Genomic DNA, 18,590 nt, shown 5'->3' on the forward strand with positions numbered 1-18,590 from the left:
GCCTGGGCGCGGGCGCCGCGGGCCTGTACGAGCAGGGCGCGCCCCTGGGCCCGCTGCCCTACCCCGAGCGGCAGAAGCGCGCGCGCTCCATGATCATCCTGCAGGACTCTGCGCCCGAGCCCGGCGACCCCCGGTCCCCGCCCGCCGCCACCCCGCCCGAGCGCCCCAAGCGCCGGCCGCGCGCGCCGGGCCCCGACAGCCCCTACGCCAACCTGGGCGCCTTCAGTGCCAGCCTGTTCGCGCCGTCCAAGCCGCAGCGCCGCAAGAGCCCGCTGGTGAAGCAGCTGCAGGTGGAGGACGCACAGGAGCGCGCCGGCCTGGCGGTGGGCAGCCCGGGGCCCACCGGCGGCAGCTTCGCGCGGGACCCGTCCCCGACACACCGCGGCCCGCGGCCCGGCGGCCTCGACTACGGCCCCGGGGACGGCCCCGGCCTCCCGTTCGGCGGCCCCGGGCCGGCCAAGGACCGGCGGCTGGAGGAGCGCGCCGTTCCACGGTCTTCCTGTCGGTGGGCGCCATCGAGGGCAGCCCCCCCAGCGCCGACCTGCCCTCCCTGCAGCCGTCCCGTTCCATCGACGAGCGCCTTCTGGGCCCTGCCGCCACCCCTGGCCGCGACCTGCTGCTTCCCTCCCCCGTTTCTGCTCTGAAGCCATTGGTCAGTGGCCCAAGCCTGGGGCCCTCCGGATCCACCTTCATCCACCCGCTCACTGGCAAACCCCTGGACCCCAGCTCGCCCCTGGCTTTGGCCCTAGCCGCCCGGGAGCGGGCTCTGGCCTCCCAGGCGTCGTCCCGGGCCGCCACTCCCGTGCACAGCCCTGACGCTGACCGTCCGGGGCCGCTGTTCGTGGATGTGCAGGCCCGCGACACCGAGCGCGGGGCCCTCGCCTCCCCGGCCTTCTCCCCTAGGAGCCCAGCCTGGGTGCCGGTGCCCGCCCGCAGAGAACCTGAGAAGCCCCCGCGGGAGGAGCGCAAGTCGCCTGACGACAAGAAGACCATGGTCCTCAGCGTCCTGGACACGTCCCTGCAGAGGCCGGCAGGCCTCATCGTCGTGCACGCTACCAGCAACGGGCAGGAGCCTGGCGGACTGGGGGTCGAAGAGGAGCGCCCAAGCACACCCAAGCTGGCCCCGGCCCCCACACAGTCGGCGGTGGTGGCCGAGCCCTTGCCCAGTCCCCGGGTCCAGCCCCCTGGAGGCGCCCAGACAGACCCCGGGCCTGGCCAGGGCAGCTCCGAGGAGGAGCCAGAGCTGGTCTTCGCTGTGAACCTGCCACCCGCCCAGCTGTCATCTAGCGACGAAGAGACCCGAGAGGAGCTGGCCCGCATTGGGCTGGTCCCACCCCCGGAAGAGTTTGCCAACGGGGTCCTTCTGACCTCCCCGCTCCCCGGCCCAGGCCCCTCGCCCACCCAGGTGCCCAGTCCAGCTCCGGGAAAGCCCAGCACTGAGCTGCCCCCGGCCCCTGAGTCTGCGGCCGACTCAGGGGTGGAGGAAGCCGACACACGCAGCTCCAGCGACCCCCACCTGGAGACCACGAGCACCATCTCCACAGTGTCCAGCATGTCCACCCTGAGCTCCGAGAGCGGGGAACTCACCGACACCCACACCTCCTTCGCCAACGGACACACTTTTCTACTCGAGAAGCCACCAGTGCCTCCCAAGCCCAAGCTCAAGTCCCCGCTGGGGAAGGGGCCGGTGACCTTCAGGGACCCGCTGCTGAAGCAGTCCTCCGACAGCGAGCTCATGGCCGAGCAGCACCACGCCTCCTCGGCTGGGCTGGCCTCCGCTGCCGGGCCCGCTCGCCCTCGCTACCTCTTCCAGAGAAGGTCCAAGCTGTGGGGGGACCCCGTGGAGAGCCGGGGGCTCCCTGGACCCGAAGACGACAAACCAACTGTGATCAGTGAGCTCAGCTCCCGCCTGCAGCAGCTGAACAAAGACACGCGCTCCCTGGGCGAGGAGCCGGTCGGTGGCCTGGGCGGCCTACTGGACCCTGCCAAGAAGTCGCCCATCGCGGCAGCTCGGTGAGCAGGGCAGTGTGGGGAGGGTCCTGTCCCCTGTCCATGCCACCCACCTCCATGTTCTCCCTTCTGTCCGTTTTCACCTGTGCCCTCCCCTCCTGTAGCCTCTCTTTGTCTGTCAAGACAGAAGCCTCTTGCAGCAGGGATCTGAAATGGCAGGACTATTAGTGATGGGGGTGGGGGTGGGGGTGGCTGCTGGGCACCCCCAGAGACCCAGGCTGGGCAGGATATCCCCACAGCCTTTCTGGGAGCGGGGTTCCTGCCCATTCTTGCTCTTGCTCCTCCACTATGAAAGGTGGCTTTTCGGTTCACTTCACCGCCTTGCCCAGCTCCTTGGCACCTCTGTGGCCCTGGGCCTTGCCCTAGGTGTTCTCTCTGCCTGAATGGCTAGTGCTGTCTGTCTGCAGCTGCCTCATTTCCTTTTGAGGCACAGTGCACCCTGGCTTATTCTCCTTTGGGACCCCCCCCACACACACACACCTTCCTGGTTTGTGCCCCAGAGATGTTTCTGCTTCAGGGCACCACCTGTGAGGCCCCAAGGCACAGACACCTGTGTGTGGAGGTCTGGGGGGGGTGTTCTCAGCCTGTCTCTTTCCCTGTTCCCTTTCACTTTCTCCATACTTCTGCTGCTGTGCTCCTCCCTTCTCACCCCCAACAGGGAGGGGGAATGCTTGAGAGGCCATATTGTGCCCTGGAAACGGGGAGACACTGGCTTAAGTGAGGGGCGCAGTTCTGCTCTGAGTAGCCAGAAGTTGCCTGCAGCCCTGTGCTGCCCCCCAAACTTTACTTGAGGCCCCATGCCCAAGGCCTTTGGGCTACAGGGGTGCTGCTAGGAATGTTGGCTCCCTGGTCAACCCTTCCGTGTCTTCTTCAAGTTGCCTGTGCCTTCTGCACCCCTGTCCTCATTTCTGACTTTGGGGGTGAGTATCTTGGGTGCCACTTCCTGACTCTCCCTTCTTGCTCCCCAGATCAACCTAGTGGACCTTCCCCGGCCACCTTGGCTGTGGGGTTCACAGAGCCTGAGGGAGTCAGGTCTTATAGGGCTTATCTGATGGTCTTCCAGGAAGAGGTAGACAAGGGAATGGGGCTTTGGAAGCTCATCGATCCTCTTCTGAGTGCTCCAGGCATGTTACCTCTCAGTTCTTGTCATCCTAGGGGCTTGTGTGTATGTGGGAGGGTCTTTCTCAGAGTATGGAGAATGCCCCAAGAGTGGGGGTTATGGGGGTAGCCAGGGTGATCCATTGGGATGAGCAGGTCTCTGCAGGGCCTTCTAAGGGTGGGGGCTCCCAGGTACAGCCTCCACTAGCCCCCATCTTCACTCTCTGCTTCTCCTCCCTTCGCCAGCCCCTCTATTCCCTTGTGCTCCTTGGTTCTGAGGGAAATTAAAGCCATTGAAAGTGGGTGGCACAGTGCCTGGACCAGAGCAATAAACATTTGCTAAGCAGACGAACTGTTGAAGCTGCATGCAAGTGCTGTGTTTTGTGATGTGAGGTTTAGGGAGGTGACGCAGGACTAGTTCCACAGCAAGACAACATAGGCAGGGTTCAGAGGTACTGGATTGTGAGCCCCATGTTCAGGCCCCAGTGAGCCCAGGTCTTGTTAGTCACTCTGCCAGCAGCCAGAGTTTTTTCACTGCCAGGGTGAGGGTCTTATCCTGCAAGTTGGAGTTATACAGGACCCCATGTTTGCTTTTTATCTTGTCTGTGGCATGGGGGAGAAGCAGTGCCAGGAATCTGACCCTCCATTCTGTCTGTTCCATGGGCCTGCTGCGAAGTGGTCCCCAACTCTGCAGTTGCTGCCTGTGGGCCCCCTGTCTCCCCAGAACTGCCCACAGGTTTCAGAAGATGCCAGTCTTGGGAGCCAACACTCAGGGTCAACCCACCAAGCAGACAAGTGCGAAGGAAGAGTAAGGGGATGCTGAGCAGCCAAGAACAGGCTTCCCTGTCCTTGTGACATGGCCCTGGCCAACATTAGTAACACACTGTGTCCCCTGACGTGACCTTGGTGGGAGGGGGGTCAGGTGGCCCTCGGGGCATATTAGGTCCTGTTGGTACTTAACCTTGGACAAAGCTCTTGCTATCTGTGAACTTTCTGCCCCTGCCGCATACAGTGGCATTGCGGGCTGGGAGCTCTCCTGCTGTAACTCACACCCAGGCACTCATCCAGGTCCCTGGTTTGTCATTAAAGCCTGATGGGAAGGTAACGGTATAGTTATATGTAGTGGCATGTGATTCTATTCTCACATCTTTTCTATTAGATGGACAAGAGATTAAACTCCACTTTCCATACCCTAAGACTGGGGTTTTTATAGAGGTTCATCAAGTCAGTGTCTGACCCCAAGCCCTGTTCTGTCTGTTGTCACTTGGAGTGTCCTGGTGACAGACACTGGGTTTAAATGCTCAGCTGTGGGAGTCAGGCCGTAGTGCAGCGGGTTGAGCGCACGTGGCACGAAGCTCAAGGTCTGGCTGAAGGATCCCGGTTCGAGCCGCTTTCTCCCACCTGCAGGGGAGTCGCTTTACAGACAGTGAAGCAGGTCTGCAGGTGTCTATCTTTCTCTCCCCCTCTGTCTTTCTCTCCTCTCTCCATTTCTCTCTGTCCTATCCAACAACAACGACATCAGCAATAGTGACAATAATAGCTACAACAATAAAACAACAAGGGCAACAAAAGGGAATAAATAAATATTTTTCTAAAAAGCAACTTCTTAAATGCTCAGCTGTGACGCACATGCACACGTGTTCAGTCGCTGAAGTCACTGGCGCTGGAGCCCACCTGATGGGTGGCTTAGCTCCATCTCTCTGCCCTGTGTCTCCATCTTCTCTACTGTCTGAACCCTCTCTGCTCTTGTTTTCACTTCTTCCTGTACTCTTGTGTCTGCTTCCCCCCTGAGACCCCTGGGTGAAAACTGGGTGTACTGCCCATGGCTACCTATGAAGAGACGCTGTGTCAGGGTCCACCCTGTGCCTAGTGGATGGCACTGATGCCTCTGTTGGGGCTGTTGGGTCTATTGTTCTGCAGCCGGTGAGGCCCATGTCTGCTCGAGACTGCCTTTTAGAGAAATGTCCGAACTATGGGTATCCCCATGGCCAGGCTCCTTCCTTCCCAAGACTATTACTGGCACAGGCCTGCGAACAACTACCATGGCCACCCAGGGGCGTATTTCCCTGAGTTTTGTTCTCTGGCCCCCTACATGTTCCTTCCACTTCACCTCCCAGGCCCAACCAGCCCTTGCCCAGTGGGCACCACAAGAAAGGAAACGTCCTCTCTGCCCATATTCCATACCAGCAGCTTAGCCCTGACGTAGATGTTCTTGAGTCATGGGCTGATCTGTGTCCTGAGAACATTCTGGGCAAGTTAACTGCACCTGTGTGCCATGAATCTGAAGCTCAAGTCACCGGTAGGATAAACAGTTCATCTGCACTTAGCCTTTTTGCTGGGTTTCTTCCAAGACAGATGCTGGAGGAGGCAGCACCCATGTGTGGCCTCAGGGAGGTGCAGGACCTTTGGCTTTTTGGAATATTAATTCCAGACCACTCACCTAATCTATGCTTCTAGCTCCAGGTCAGGCCCTGGCTGACAGACATCTGTCAGTTCAGAGGTGCTCTACTGTCTCTGAGGCCCACACTTGTCTCTGAGGCCCCACTCCTGTCTCTAAGGCCTCACATCTGTCTCTAAGGCCTCACATCTGTCTCTGCAGCCCCACACCTGTCTCTAATGCCTCACATCTGCCTCTGAGGCCTCACACCTGTCTCTAAGATCTTACACTGGTCTCTGAGACCCGCACCTGTCTCTAATGCCTTACACCTGTCTCTTAAGACTCACACCTGTCTCTGAGACCCACATCTGTCACTAAGGCCTTATACCTGTCTCTGAGGTTCACATCTGCTCTGAATTCCTTTGTTGTTCCAGACCTCACAGTTGGATGTGAATTTGACACATGATCTGAGCCTCATAGCTGCTCTGAGTTCCGCTGAGCTTACATCTGTCTTAGAGAGCAGAGTTCATAGGGAAATAGCTTTGGTGAAGTCATTAGAGAGGCTTCTCTCCTGCCATGCCTCCCATGCCTGTGATGTGCAGTGTCTGTGGTCTCACACCTTATGGTGTCAGCTAGCTCCTTGGAGGCAATGCTGGTCAGTAGCTCCTAGAAGACACGTGCTCCTACAATGGCAGAAACTCTACCAGGTGATGGGACACAGGCCCCATCCTGCTCACACAAGGCAGGGTCTGGATAAAGCTGTGTGCCGGTCACTGAGGGATGTGCTATACCCTTGAAGCTCTCCTGAGGTTGGGGACACAGGTCAACATTAGGGAAGTGTGGTAGGGGAGGATGTGGAGACTTTCTTCCCATCTGGGAAGGAAGAGGCAATGGAAAGGGCCCTCCAAAGGTGGACAGATCAACCAGGTGTCCTGCTGATGGCTTTGAGCCCCACTGGGGGGTTGGGAGATTGAGGCTAGGCTTCCTTGACTGAAGAGTTAGGAAGAAGTAGGGAGCCTATACGATTCCAGATGTGGATGGGGGCTTGTTCTGGGGCCATGGGGTTGCCCTCAATGTGGAGGGAGGCTGACAGGGTATTTAGGGGTCATGGCAGGTGGCTCAGTAGCCCTTGGGGGGAGGGCTAGCAAGTGTGGTGGTTGGAAAGCTGGTCAGCTAGCTGAGGTAGCAGTGCCAGAATATGCACTTGGGGTACTGCTCTGAGCCCTGCCCGGGGTGGGGGCAATGTGGGCACTTCCCTGTGGCTCAAGAGAAATGGGAAGAAAAGCAGTGGAGGGTACCCCAGTGGTCCCCAATACTCCCTGCTGTGCTCTGAGCCTGGAAGGGCACGGTCTTCCTAGGGCCCCCTCCCACCTGCAGTTTGCGGGCCTGATAAGGGTTACTGGCCTTGCCCCTCTCACAGTGGGCATGGCCCCCCAGTGCCTGCTCCCTATACCTCCTGGCCCCTGCCCCATTCTCTGGTGAATGCCCATCTCCCTGTACCCAGCAGCTCTCCTCCAGAGACTCTGGAGCCAGCCTGCCCTCACCCCCTGCCAGGCAAGGGGCTCCTGACAGGCCTCCCAGAGTCCAGATCCTGCTCCCATCTGCCCTCTCTGCTGGGTGTCCTGCTTCACTCACACCCAGACTCCATGTGCCCCAGACCTGGTGACAACATTCCCGGAGGAGGGCCATGTAGGGTGGCTGGGAGAGGCTCTGGCAGTGAGGACAAGGGGATCTTCCCTGAACCTAACCCCACAGTCACTGTTCCCTCAGTGTGTCCCCCAGCACTGTCCCTCACCCCTGGCCACCTTCTACCCCCTTGTCCATCCTCCCTTGTGTCTCCGCTGTGCCCCCACATGCCCTGAAGTCAGGCAGTGCCTTGGAAGCAGGTGTGGGGGGACAGCTTTATTCGGGGTTCTTGGTGCTTGATGCCACTGCCCTAAACCCACCCAGGTGTCCTTGGATCCCCTCTTCACTGGGCCAGGGGTGGGTGTCTAGTCTGGCTTCTTCAAGAGGCTCTGTTCTGGGTCTGAGCAGTTGGGAGGAAGGAGACAGGAGGATCGGAGGCTGAGTGGAGGGAGCCTGTGGAAAACAATGGAAACAAGGTCAGCGGGAGGGACAGGGCTGGGCCTCCAGGCACAGGTGCCCCTGCACAGGTGAGAGTGCTCTAAGGGGAGACAGGATGCTGGGGGCCCCCACTGTGTGGGGGTTGACATCAGATAGGGTGCACAGAGGAAGCCCCTAGCCCCTGCCCATGCAGCTGGGGGAGGTCAGTCAGACAGTGGAGGTGTGAGGAAATGAGACATCCCAGGGTGCTATGGAACAGGCCACAGGAGCCAGCAGCAGCGGTGCAGTGGGCACCTAGCCTGCCAGCCCGTGCCCTCCAGAGTAGCTCCATATTGTTCCCTCCAGTCACAACTGGACCCAGTCAGCTGTTTCCCGAGTTCCTGCCTCCTGGAGTGTCCATCCAGGGGGCCCTTACCCCATGCTCTGGGGTGTCCAGCCAGACGGTAGCTGTGCCTGTGGGCCCTGTGCCTGCGTGCGGCCGGGGCTGCTAACACTCTCTCTCATTGCTCTCTCCCGCCCATCTGCATGTGGCTGCTCTGTGTAGCTGCGCGGTGGTCCCGAGCGGCGGCTGTGTAAGTGAGCATGCCCATCCCATGCCTCTCGCTGTCCATGCGCTGTACCCGGTCACCGGCTCTCTGCTCTGCTTGGCATTGTGGGATGTCAGCACCACTCAGAGCCCCTGAGGCTGCCCCTGACCACCGCAGGGGACAGGGAAGGACAAGGGGTGACAGGGGCACGGGAGTGGGTGTTCCATGCAAAGAGTCCCTGGGAGGGGCTGGAGATGGGGTGCTGTCAGGTGACATGGGGAAGGGTGGCACATCTGTGTGTGTGTATGTGTGTGTGTGTGTGTGTGTGTCTGCCCGCGCCCTTGTGTGTCAGCACACGTGCTTCTGGGTTTCCACTACGAGCGAGCAGGCTGCTGTGTGTCTGTCCCACTCGAGCACCACCGCTGTCCTGTGCAGGGAGGCTGAGTGTCCGGAGTGCTGTGGCTCACACCCACCCTGCATGCGCTGCTCTTGTCCCGCGCTGACTCCGCCTTTATCACGATTCAGCCAGCCCAGAAGCCAGCCCAGGTGTCTGGGTCTCCTCGCCAACGCAGAGCTGGGGAGGGGGCAGGGGTGACTGTGGGAGCCGTAGCCCCCAGGACACCCGGGTGGAGGGGCAGTGCCCAGCGCCAGTGCCCGACCCGGCGGAGCCAGTCAGGTAGCAGGCATGCAGTCAGCCCTTCGCAAGAGGGCTTCCTCTCCGGCTGGGCTGCTGAAGCAGGAGGCTGCGCCTTTACTGTGCATATTCCATTCAATTAGGGTGACCCCGCCCCAAGCAGGACCCGTGCAGCCCGACAAAATGACCAGGATAACCAAAGGGCCCCCACCCCCGTATCTTCCTCTGGCCCTCAGGGATCCCCACTCACCCAGCGCCAGCTCCCCCACACCCCGGAAACATCCTCCGGGCCGCAGCCCCGCCCCCTGCCCGTCCCCGCCCCTCCCGGCGCCCCTCACCTGGCCTTGACCCCCTCTCCCTCCGCAGGCTCTTCAGCAGCCTCGGTGAGCTAAGCACCATCTCCGCGCAGCGCAGCCCCGGGGGCCCGGGCGGCGGGGCCTCCTACCCGGTGCGGCCCGGCGGCCGCTACCCCGTGGCGCGGCGCGCCCCGAGCCCGGTGAAGCCCGCGTCGCTGGAGCGGGTGGAGGGGCTGGGGGCGGGCGCGGGGGGCGCGGGGCGACCCTTCGGCCTCACCCCTCCCACCATCCTCAAGTCGTCCAGCCTCTCCATCCCGCACGAGCCGAAGGAGGTGCGCTTCGTGGTGCGCAGCGTGAGCGCGCGCAGCCGCTCGCCCTCGCCGTCGCCGCTGCCCTCGCCCGCGCCCGGCCCCGGCCCCGGCGCCCCCGGCCCGCGCCGGCCCTTCCAGCAAAAGCCGCTGCAGCTCTGGAGCAAGTTCGACGTGGGCGACTGGCTGGAGAGCATCCACCTGGGCGAGCACCGCGACCGCTTCGAGGACCACGAGATCGAGGGCGCGCACCTGCCCGCGCTCACCAAGGACGACTTCGTGGAGCTGGGCGTCACGCGCGTGGGCCACCGCATGAACATCGAGCGCGCGCTCAGACAGCTGGAGGGCAGCTGACGCCCTCCCGCGCCCCGGCCGCGCCCTGCGGGCAGGGCCCCCCACCCCCACCCTGGGCCGCGGGCTCGGCCCGCCCCCATCACGGCGCCCGGGCCAGGAATGTTGCATGAATCGTCCTGTTTGCTGTTGCTCGGAGACTTGCCCTGTACATTGCTTAGTGCCCTCCCCGGCCGGCCACCCCCACCCAGCACACGGTCAGGAAGGGCGTGGGCGCGGGAGGCTGCGGCGGGAGGGAGTGGGGGTGAGGTGTTCTGGCCTGGCCATCTCCCGCACAGCTCCTGGTGGCCGCTCTCCCAGAAAGGGGACCTAGTCCAGCATGCGAGGTCAGGACACACCTTGTTGACTCGGGGGGAGGGGGGAGACATTGGGGTTCTTGGTTGGGGGCCAAGGAGCCCCCCTGTTTTGCATATTTTAATCCACTCTATATTTGGAACGAGAAAAGGAACAAATATCTCTGTCCTTAATAGCTTCCCTTCCCCTCCCCTCCAGCGCTCCACTGGTCCCGCCTCGGCTGCCCAGTCTTCCATCTCTGGCCCCTCACTGCCACTGCCACCCCAAATGGGGCGGGGGACGCTCCAGCTGGTCTGGGGTTGGCCAGGGTCCCAGTAGCCCGCCCTGGGGCCCCCGGCTCGGCCCCCCTCCTCTCGCTGAGCTATGTGTGCCCCCCACCGACCCTTCAGGTGCTGCGTGGAGGAGGGGTGGCGGAGTCTTGCTGGGCACTAGCGAGGCCACGTGGTCTGGGAGACCCTTGCCCTGAGGGGGGGCAGGGCCTTGGCACCTGCTCCTAGCCATCTCCCTCACAGGGTCCAGACTCCTCCCCATGCCGCTGGGCGACTACAGAGACGCCTCCCAGCCTCAGACCCCAAAGTCTCCTGTTCCCGCCCTGTGTGCGTGCTGGCGTGCGCGCATACTGCGAGTGTGTGAAACTGGGTGCGGCTGTGCATGTGGGACCCCTGACATGTGCCTGACAGCCGAGCGGTCCCCAGGGGCCACCCTGGCCTGGCGCGTGGGGGCCTGTGCGTGGATGAGTGCCTGGGAAAGCACCCGGTCTCCACTTCCAAAGAAAGTCAGAGGCCATCTTGCACCCTGGGGACCTGCTGTCTGCCAGGCCCGCCTCTCCACAGCCTCGCACAGCCGGAGCAGGCCCGTTTGGGGAAGCCCTGCTGCTGGGAGGAGGCCCTCAAGGGCCCTCGGAGCAGTGCCCCCCATCAGGCTTCTAGGGAAACGGGACCCCTAGGGCCAGGCCACCACAAGCCCTGGGGAGAGGCAAAGACCCCAGAGGGCACCCCAGCCCCCTTACTGTGACTCCTCACACTCAGCAATGGCCTGTGGGGTGGGGGCCTGGGACGTTTTTAAACCTAGGGTTTGGAGTCTGGATTTAAGCTCCATCCACGTCACTCACAAGTTTCTGTTTATATTTCTAGCTTTTTTTAAATAAAACAAAAAACCAGAAAACACAAGTTTTCACAGCCCAGGGGCTTGGCACGCCGGTCTGTGCCCCCCACCCCCATCCCCACCCTGCCTGGCCCACCGGCCCCCTCCTTCCCTGGGCAGAGTCACCAGTAACCCTACCGCCAACAGACCAGGTCACACACAGCAGTCCCTGTATCAGACTGCCACATACACACAGTCTCACACTCACCTGTGGGTTTTTGGTTCCGTTCAATTTGGGTTTTTAACTTTACAGGGTCAGTTCCGCTTCACCCCTCCTTTTGTATGGAGTTCCATCTGGGGGGATTTCACCCCCCTGCTCCAGTCCTGAGGCCTCCTGACCCTGACGTTGTGATACACCCCACAGAGATCTATGTTTCTTATATTATTATTATTGATAATAATTATTATAATATTATTATGTAATAAATTTATAAGAAATGAATCCAGCTCTCAGGTGCCTGCTTGAGGAGCTCTCAGGAGCATGTGTCCTGCTGTCCCTCAGCCAGGTCGTACCATCCCCCTGACCTCAGCATCAGTGACAGCACAGTCCCTGGTGATACCAGAGCCCCATCTCTGTGTGGGTGTCTGCTGCCCTTGAGACTGGCAGGCCTGCCTGCGTTCCCAGCTTCCGGAGTTCTGCCTGGCCTCAGCAGACTTTCTGAACTGGGTCCAGAATGTTTTTTCTACCTGAGCTAGAAGTCCAGTCTTTATCTAACCTGACCCCGTTTCTCCGTTTCTCTGGTTGTTTCCAAACTCTGCGTCTCCTCTTCTTTGAAGCCCCCAGTGTCTGTCCTGGTGTCCCACCCATGCCTAGGCCACCCCTCTCACCTTCAACTTAGGCAGCCCATTGCCATCAGCCAACGCCACAGGAGGCCTGTGTGGCCTCAGCATGACCAGCTCTAGGCAAGGGCATATGTGCCTCTGAGAGTCCAGAGGAGGCAAGGATACTTTGCTGCTGAGTGGGCAAGGAGACACCCCCTGAGAGGATGAGCCGGTGGAGACCCCAGGGTCTCAAGGGGTCCTGAGGTTTAGAGTTGGAAGGCACGTGCTTGAGCTTCACCTCTGAGTTCTTCCAGGGCCAGGTGAACTGTCAGCGCAGCATCAGTCAGGCTCACAAAAAAAACGTGTCAGGGAAACACAGGGATTCCACAGCTTCTTCCAAGGGGAGGGTAAGAGACAGAGCTTCATGTTTAAAACTAAGGACTGGGGAGTTGGGGAGTGGGGGAAGGCCTGACTTGAGGTGTTTGCTTTGATAAAGTGGGACAACAATGGCGTTCCTTCATAGTCCTCAGGGTGAGAATAGGTAGTGGCTCACTGGGTAGACTGCACATATTACCATCTGTGAGGATCTGGGTTCAAGTCCCTGGTCCCAACCTGCATGAGTAGTGGAACAGTGCTGTGGTGACTCTCCTCCCCCCCCTTTCTTGAGCAGACACCAAGCCCAATGGCAAGAAGATAATAAAAATAAATAAATCTACAGTCCTCAATTTAACCAGCACATTGAAGAGGGGACTCTTGAGACCAATTCTGAGAAGTTTTTTGTTGTCATCAGTACTTCACAGCTCCAGGCTGATTTTTTCACAGGGAGAGGGAAAGGGAGAGGAGAGGGAGAGGGAGAGGGAGGGGGAGGGAGAGGAGAGGACACCACAGCACCAAAGCTTCCTCCAGTGCACGGAGGCTGGCACATGGCAAAGCAGGTGTACGATCCAGGTGAGCTATCTTGCTGACCCTCAGCCCTGAGACTCTTCAGTGGCCTGATTTGAGCACCATGAATAGTCAGACCTGAGGGTCTACACCTGAGTCACCTGTGGGAGGAGGTGAAGAAGCCAGGAAATGCTCTTTCTGCAGCCAGAAATGCCCTGCGTCAGAGACAAGAGGAGGAATCCCTTTACCCTTTCTGCCTTCTCACAAAGGCAGAGCATTTTAGCTTTCCCTTCTCAGGGCCCTCAACAGTGTACCCACATTTTCTCTGGCTTCTGGAGCAGAGGTCCCAGCCCCAACTCTGCCCAGTATGAGCCAGCCCTCAGGGTCCAATGGGCAGCTCTAAGGGTGAAGCCTGAGTGAGACTGGCTATGGGGGGGGGGGTAGGACACAAGTGAGAGCTGGAATGAGCTGGAGATCATGGTGAGAGAGAATGTGCTTGGATTGTTCAGCTGACGGGACTCAAGTGGGACAGGGAAAGGGTTGAAGTGGGTGAGGAGCATAGAAGGCAGGGAGGGTTTGGGAGCTCTGCACAGGGAAGAGGAGCTTGAGCTAGGTGGAGACAGTCCCTCACTCCGCTCCATCTTAGCCTGAGTGAGGACCCCAGCAGGCAGTGTCCTAATTGTCCTTGAGTCTCTCCACATCCCCCCCTTGCTGTAGGGAACCACACACTCTTAGTTGAGATGTTTTCTGTCTCTGTTAGGTCTAATGACAAAACCAAACCTGGGCAGGCTTTGGGCAGAGCCCTCCACCCCAACATGGTGGCGAGGGGACAGTGACTATGACTGACAGCTCCTTCTAAAATCAGAAGTGAATGGTGGACCTGGAAGGTGGCTCAGTAGTGGAGTGCATACCCTCCATGTTTGAGGTGCTGGGATTGATTCCCTGGTACTTCATAAGGTGGCAGAGTGCTTCTCTGGTTTCTCTCATGTAAGCAGGAGGGAAAAGCAAGGAAGGAAGAGAAAGAGGAAAGAAGAGAAGAAGGAAAGAAGGATGGAAAGGAAGAAGAAAGAAAGCAGAGATGGAGGGAGGAAAAAACAGGTTGGGGTGGGGAGAATCTCTTCATTAAAAAAAATTACTCTGCAAAATCAAATAATGGTTTCCCAAGACCTGGACGTCAAGTCTTCATATTTTGCTGCTGCAACCCTCCCCCCTGCCCGCCGGTGGTCTGAAACCCTGGGTCCAGCTTTCCATTTTGAGACTTGTTTTCGACATTCTCACCACATGTTTAAATGCTTAAAAGGTTGTGGTTTTCGTCAAAATCTTTTAAAAACAAAAAAATGCTCAACAATTATTCAGTACTCAAAACCTTACTGTCACTTCCTGAATTCGTGTTGCTGTTTCTTGAGCTCCAGAGTATGTTTTGGTTACATTACCTGACAGTTAAAAATACAAGAGCAGGGAGTCAGGCGGTAGCACAGCGAATTAAACGCACCTGGCGCAAAGCACAAGGACCGGTGTAAGGATCCCCCGGCTCCGCACCTGCAGGGGAGATGATTCACAGGCGGTGAAGCAGGTCTGCAGGTGTCTGTCTTTCTCTCCCCCTCTCTGTCTTCCCCTCCTCTCTCCATTTCTCTCTGTCCTATCCAGCAACGACAACATCAATAACTACAACAATAAAACAACAAGGGTAACAAAAGGGAATAAAAAATAAAGATCTTTTAAAAAATAACAAGAGCACTCTGAACACTTAGATGATTTTCAACCTGTTTTTTACCCCAAGATTAGGGAAATAGGGATTCTTGATCTTCAGAGGACATGAGAGCGTCTGGCACGAAGGTAATGAGAAAGCAAGACACTGTAGACAATTATAGAAGGGAGAAGAATCCACCTGAACCCAGGTAAACCAGGTCTGTGACATCTAGGTGTGTGATGCCCAAAGATAATAGATTCTGATAGTCAGAGAAAGTACCTGAGAGCCTGACACAGGGGAGCCAAATCCTCCTTACACCCAAGGAGAGGAGTCCTGGCATCAGGTAGCAGAGATAAAAATCTCTAGGCACTCAAATAGTTTGTATTATTGAAGCCTGGCTACATTCACCTAAGTGTAAATGAACCTCTTGCATGTTGGAAAGGGATATAATGAATATTCATATTCAGGGAGGGAAGTTAAAGCATGCTGGGGAAGTGACTCAACAAATAGAGCCTCGAATTTATATTTCCGAAGCTGCTGGTACAGTCCCTAGAACTAGTGTGTGTGTGTGTGTGTGTGTGTGTGTGGTCTGATGTATTCTTTCTCTCATGTGTAACAAATAGACCAGGCAAGACCTCCACACACTCAGTAGGAGAGAGGAGATCTCATGGCTCTCAGGAAGGGGAGATAAAGCCTCAGTAGGGAGGGGAGAAGAACCTTGAATAGCTGGGGAGTTAAGCCAAGAGCTTCAGACAAGGAGAAGAGGCAGTGTGGCCCTCGGGTGGAGGAGAGAAGATCTCTATGCTTGCACACAGTGGCACGAGACAGTGTCTGAGTAGGGATTAGGAAACTGCCTACTGGCAGTCAGGTGAGGGACATGAGGGTTCCTAACACTCCTGTGTGGCAGTTGAAGCCTCAGAGCACTCACCTTATCAGACGCAAGTTCTTGCCATTCAGGAGGAAAATAAGACAACTTTGTGTGGGCTGGGAGGCAGGGCAGTGGGTACAGCAATGGACTTGCAAAGTTGGGGTCTTAGTTTGATCTCTGCCATTGCATATGTCAGAGTGATGCTCTGGTTCTCCCTGCCTACCCCCTTTGTGTGAAAGGAGGATGAGGAGGAAGAAGAGGAGATGAAGGAAGGGGAGGGGGAGGAGGAGGAAAAATAACACTTCTTGGTGGCCAAGTAGAGAAGATATGACAAAGTGACATGCAGGTAGTGGGGACAAGGCCTTTGAGAATAAAGAAAAGAGGCAGCCTTAATTCAGAGAGAGAGAGAGGAGAGGATAGCTCCTTGATCCTCAGGTAAAAAATTCTAGACCGGGAGTCGGGCTGTAGCACAGCGGGTTAAGCGCAGGTGGCGCAAAGCACAAGGACCGGCATAAGGATCCCGGTTCGAACCCCGGCTCCCCACCTGCAGGGGCATCGCTTCACAGGCAGTGAAGCAGGTCTGCAGGTGTCTATCTTTCTTTCCTCCTGTCTGTCTTCCCCTCCTCTCTCCATTTCTCTCTGTCCTATCCAACAACGACAACAACAATAATAACTACAACAATCAAACAACAAGGGCAACAAAAGGGAATAAATAAAATAAATATTTAAAAAAAATTCTAGACCTACTGAATCTCCTGTTAAAGAGGGATGTGACATGACGGGAGTCGGGCGATAGCACAGTGGGTTAAGCGCAGGTGGCGCAAAGCGCAAGGACCGGCGTGAGGATCTGGGTTCGAGCCCCGGGCTCCCCACCTGCAGGGGAGTCGCTTCACAGGCGGTGAAGCAGGTCTGCAGGTATCTATCGTTCTATTGTTCTCTCCCCCTCTCTGTCTTCCCCTCCTCTCTCCATTTCTCTCTGTCCTATCCAACAACAATGACATCAATAACAACAAGAAAACAATGGCAACAAAAGGGAATAAATAAATAAATTAAACAGGGATGTGACCTGGAGATAATGCAGGGTAAGAAAGGGTGGCATTTGATTAGAGAAGTTCCTCGGGTACTGGAGTGGAGACCACCTGGCAACCTGAAACATCCACAGCTCAGAAGAGCTTTGTAGCTTGTGAGTCTCATCACACAATAGGGCATAGCCTTTCAGCACTTAGAGAAGTGAGTGGGGACCACCCACTCAGAGGGCAGGTAGGACTGCCGTGCCTGTGGGTTGAGATGTGACCTCCTTACTCTTTTGGGGGAGCTGAAACTGTCACATGCAGGCAGGTGACATGTTGTCATTCTCTGGTACCGCTGAGATTCTATTTCCAAACAATCTGGAAACTCATACCATGTGATTGTTAATTAGGTAACTGATGAGAATGACCAATACCAGAGACCCAGGGTGGAGGGTGAGCTGGATGGGACTCAGCCCCCAGCATGAAGTGCTCTGGGGTCTTTTCAATAAAAAGGGGGGCAGACAGTGGCATATCCTGTTAAGTGCACATAGTACTGAGCACAAGGACCCATGCAAGGACCCAGTTCGAGGCCCCATTCCCCACCTGCAGGGGAACACTTCACAGGCAGTGAAGTAGGTCTGCAGGTGTTAGTCTTTCTCCTCTCCCCCTCCTTCTCAATTTCTTCAGTTTCTCTCTGTTTATTTATCTGAAGGAGGAGGAGAGCCACCGCCAGGGGCAGTGGATTTTATGGTGTCAGCATTGAGCCGTAGTGATAAACCTGGAGGCAAAAAAATAAAATAAAGGGGGCTAGGTGGTAGCGCAGCAGGTTAAGCGTACATGACGCAAAGGGCACAGACTGGCATAATGATGCCGGTTCAAGCCCACGGCTATCTGCAGGAGGTCGAATCACAGCTGTGAAGCAGGTCTGCAGGTGTCTTTCTTTCTCTTCCCCTCTCTGCCTTCTCCTCCTCTCTTGGTTTCTCTCTGTCCTATCAAACAACAACCAAAAAATCAATAACAATAATAACAACAACGGAACAAAAATGGGGAAAAAAATGGCCTCCAGGAGCAGTGGGTTCATAGTGTAGGCATTGAGCTCTAGTGATAACCCAGGAGGCAAAAAGTAAAATAAAGTAAAAATTACAAATAAAGAAAATAGAAGACTGGGTCATTGCTGGGATAGCCTAAGGGTACTTCTTCCCGAGCTAGTGCTCTCTGGCTTGGAGAGAACTCAACTGGAGCCTATCTAGGCTGCTGCATGGGAGAGGGATCAGGAACTCGTGCCGCACTAACTTCCGCAGGAGATACACTCTGGAACTCTAGGAGCCGGAAAGCAATTTCCAAGTGTCTTTAATCAGAAGAGCAGCTGTTTTTATACTCTCCAAGTAGGGTGGAAACAGGATGTGATATAGAGAGGGTGGAGAGAAAAGTGACTGGTGAAAATCAGAGTGTGACAAGGAGGGGGCGGAACAGGCGAGAATCCTATCACTGAACCACCAATGCCCTGGAGGGAGTGCTTTATGTAAATGTAAAAGTGATTTATGTAAATAGACCAAAGCTTTGGATCAGTAAATCCCTATATAGGCATATGGTTAAGCAGAAGCCTGGGGGAGGTGGCATACTACCCAACAGGTCATACTCAGCAATAGAAAGAAAGGTTTTGTAGTGATTTGTCATTGTTTGCTTTTTTTTTTTTTTGTCTTTGGAATCCAAAGCCTAGCTTTTATTTTTATATTATAAAGTTTTGATTTAATGACAGTATTCAAAAGTTTTATGTTATAAATCACTGCAAGTATTAGCAGTTATTGCAATTATTCTAGGAATTGACAGTCCAATGAATTCTAGAACCCAAAACTAGCTCTTATAGTTCAAACCAAGTAATTTATTTATTAAGATATTTATTTATTTATTTATTGGATATAGACAGATATTGAGAAGGCTGGGGAAGGGAGGGAGAAAGAGACACCTGCAGCCCTGCTCCACCACTCATGAGGCTTCCCCCATGCAGGTGGGGACTGGAGGCTCGAACATGGGTGCTTGTGCATGGTGACATGTGCATTCAACCAGGCGAACCACCGCCCAGCCCCAAACCAAAGTATTAAATTCCATTACATTCAAAATGGCTCTTGCGGATGTGAAGGCCATCTGGCTATGACATATGTCACCCCACTGATTGTTAAGGTTGATTTGGCTAACTTGGCTGGCTAGGCAGGTGTTCCCTTCCTCCCTCACTGGCGCACATGTGTCCCTCCCAAAGCTGCATGCTTGGTCAGAGA

The 18,590-nt window shown here is 56.5% G+C and overlaps 1 protein-coding gene across 1 annotated transcript in view; it reads left to right on the forward strand.

The window, feature by feature from the left end:
- SHANK3 (SH3 and multiple ankyrin repeat domains 3) overlaps positions 1-11,532 on the forward strand; it is a 51,111-nt gene extending 39,579 nt beyond the window's left edge. Inside the window, 3 exon segments of the mRNA XM_060190778.1 lie at positions 3-477; positions 480-2,013; positions 9,077-11,532. Coding sequence (XP_060046761.1) covers positions 3-477; positions 480-2,013; positions 9,077-9,668 — 2,601 coding nt within the window. The 3' untranslated portion in view covers positions 9,669-11,532.
- Positions 11,533-18,590: the final 7,058 nt, after the last annotated feature.

This window comes from Erinaceus europaeus, chromosome 4 (genome assembly GCF_950295315.1).
Source record: "Erinaceus europaeus chromosome 4, mEriEur2.1, whole genome shotgun sequence".
Lineage (NCBI taxonomy): Eukaryota > Metazoa > Chordata > Mammalia > Eulipotyphla > Erinaceidae > Erinaceus > Erinaceus europaeus.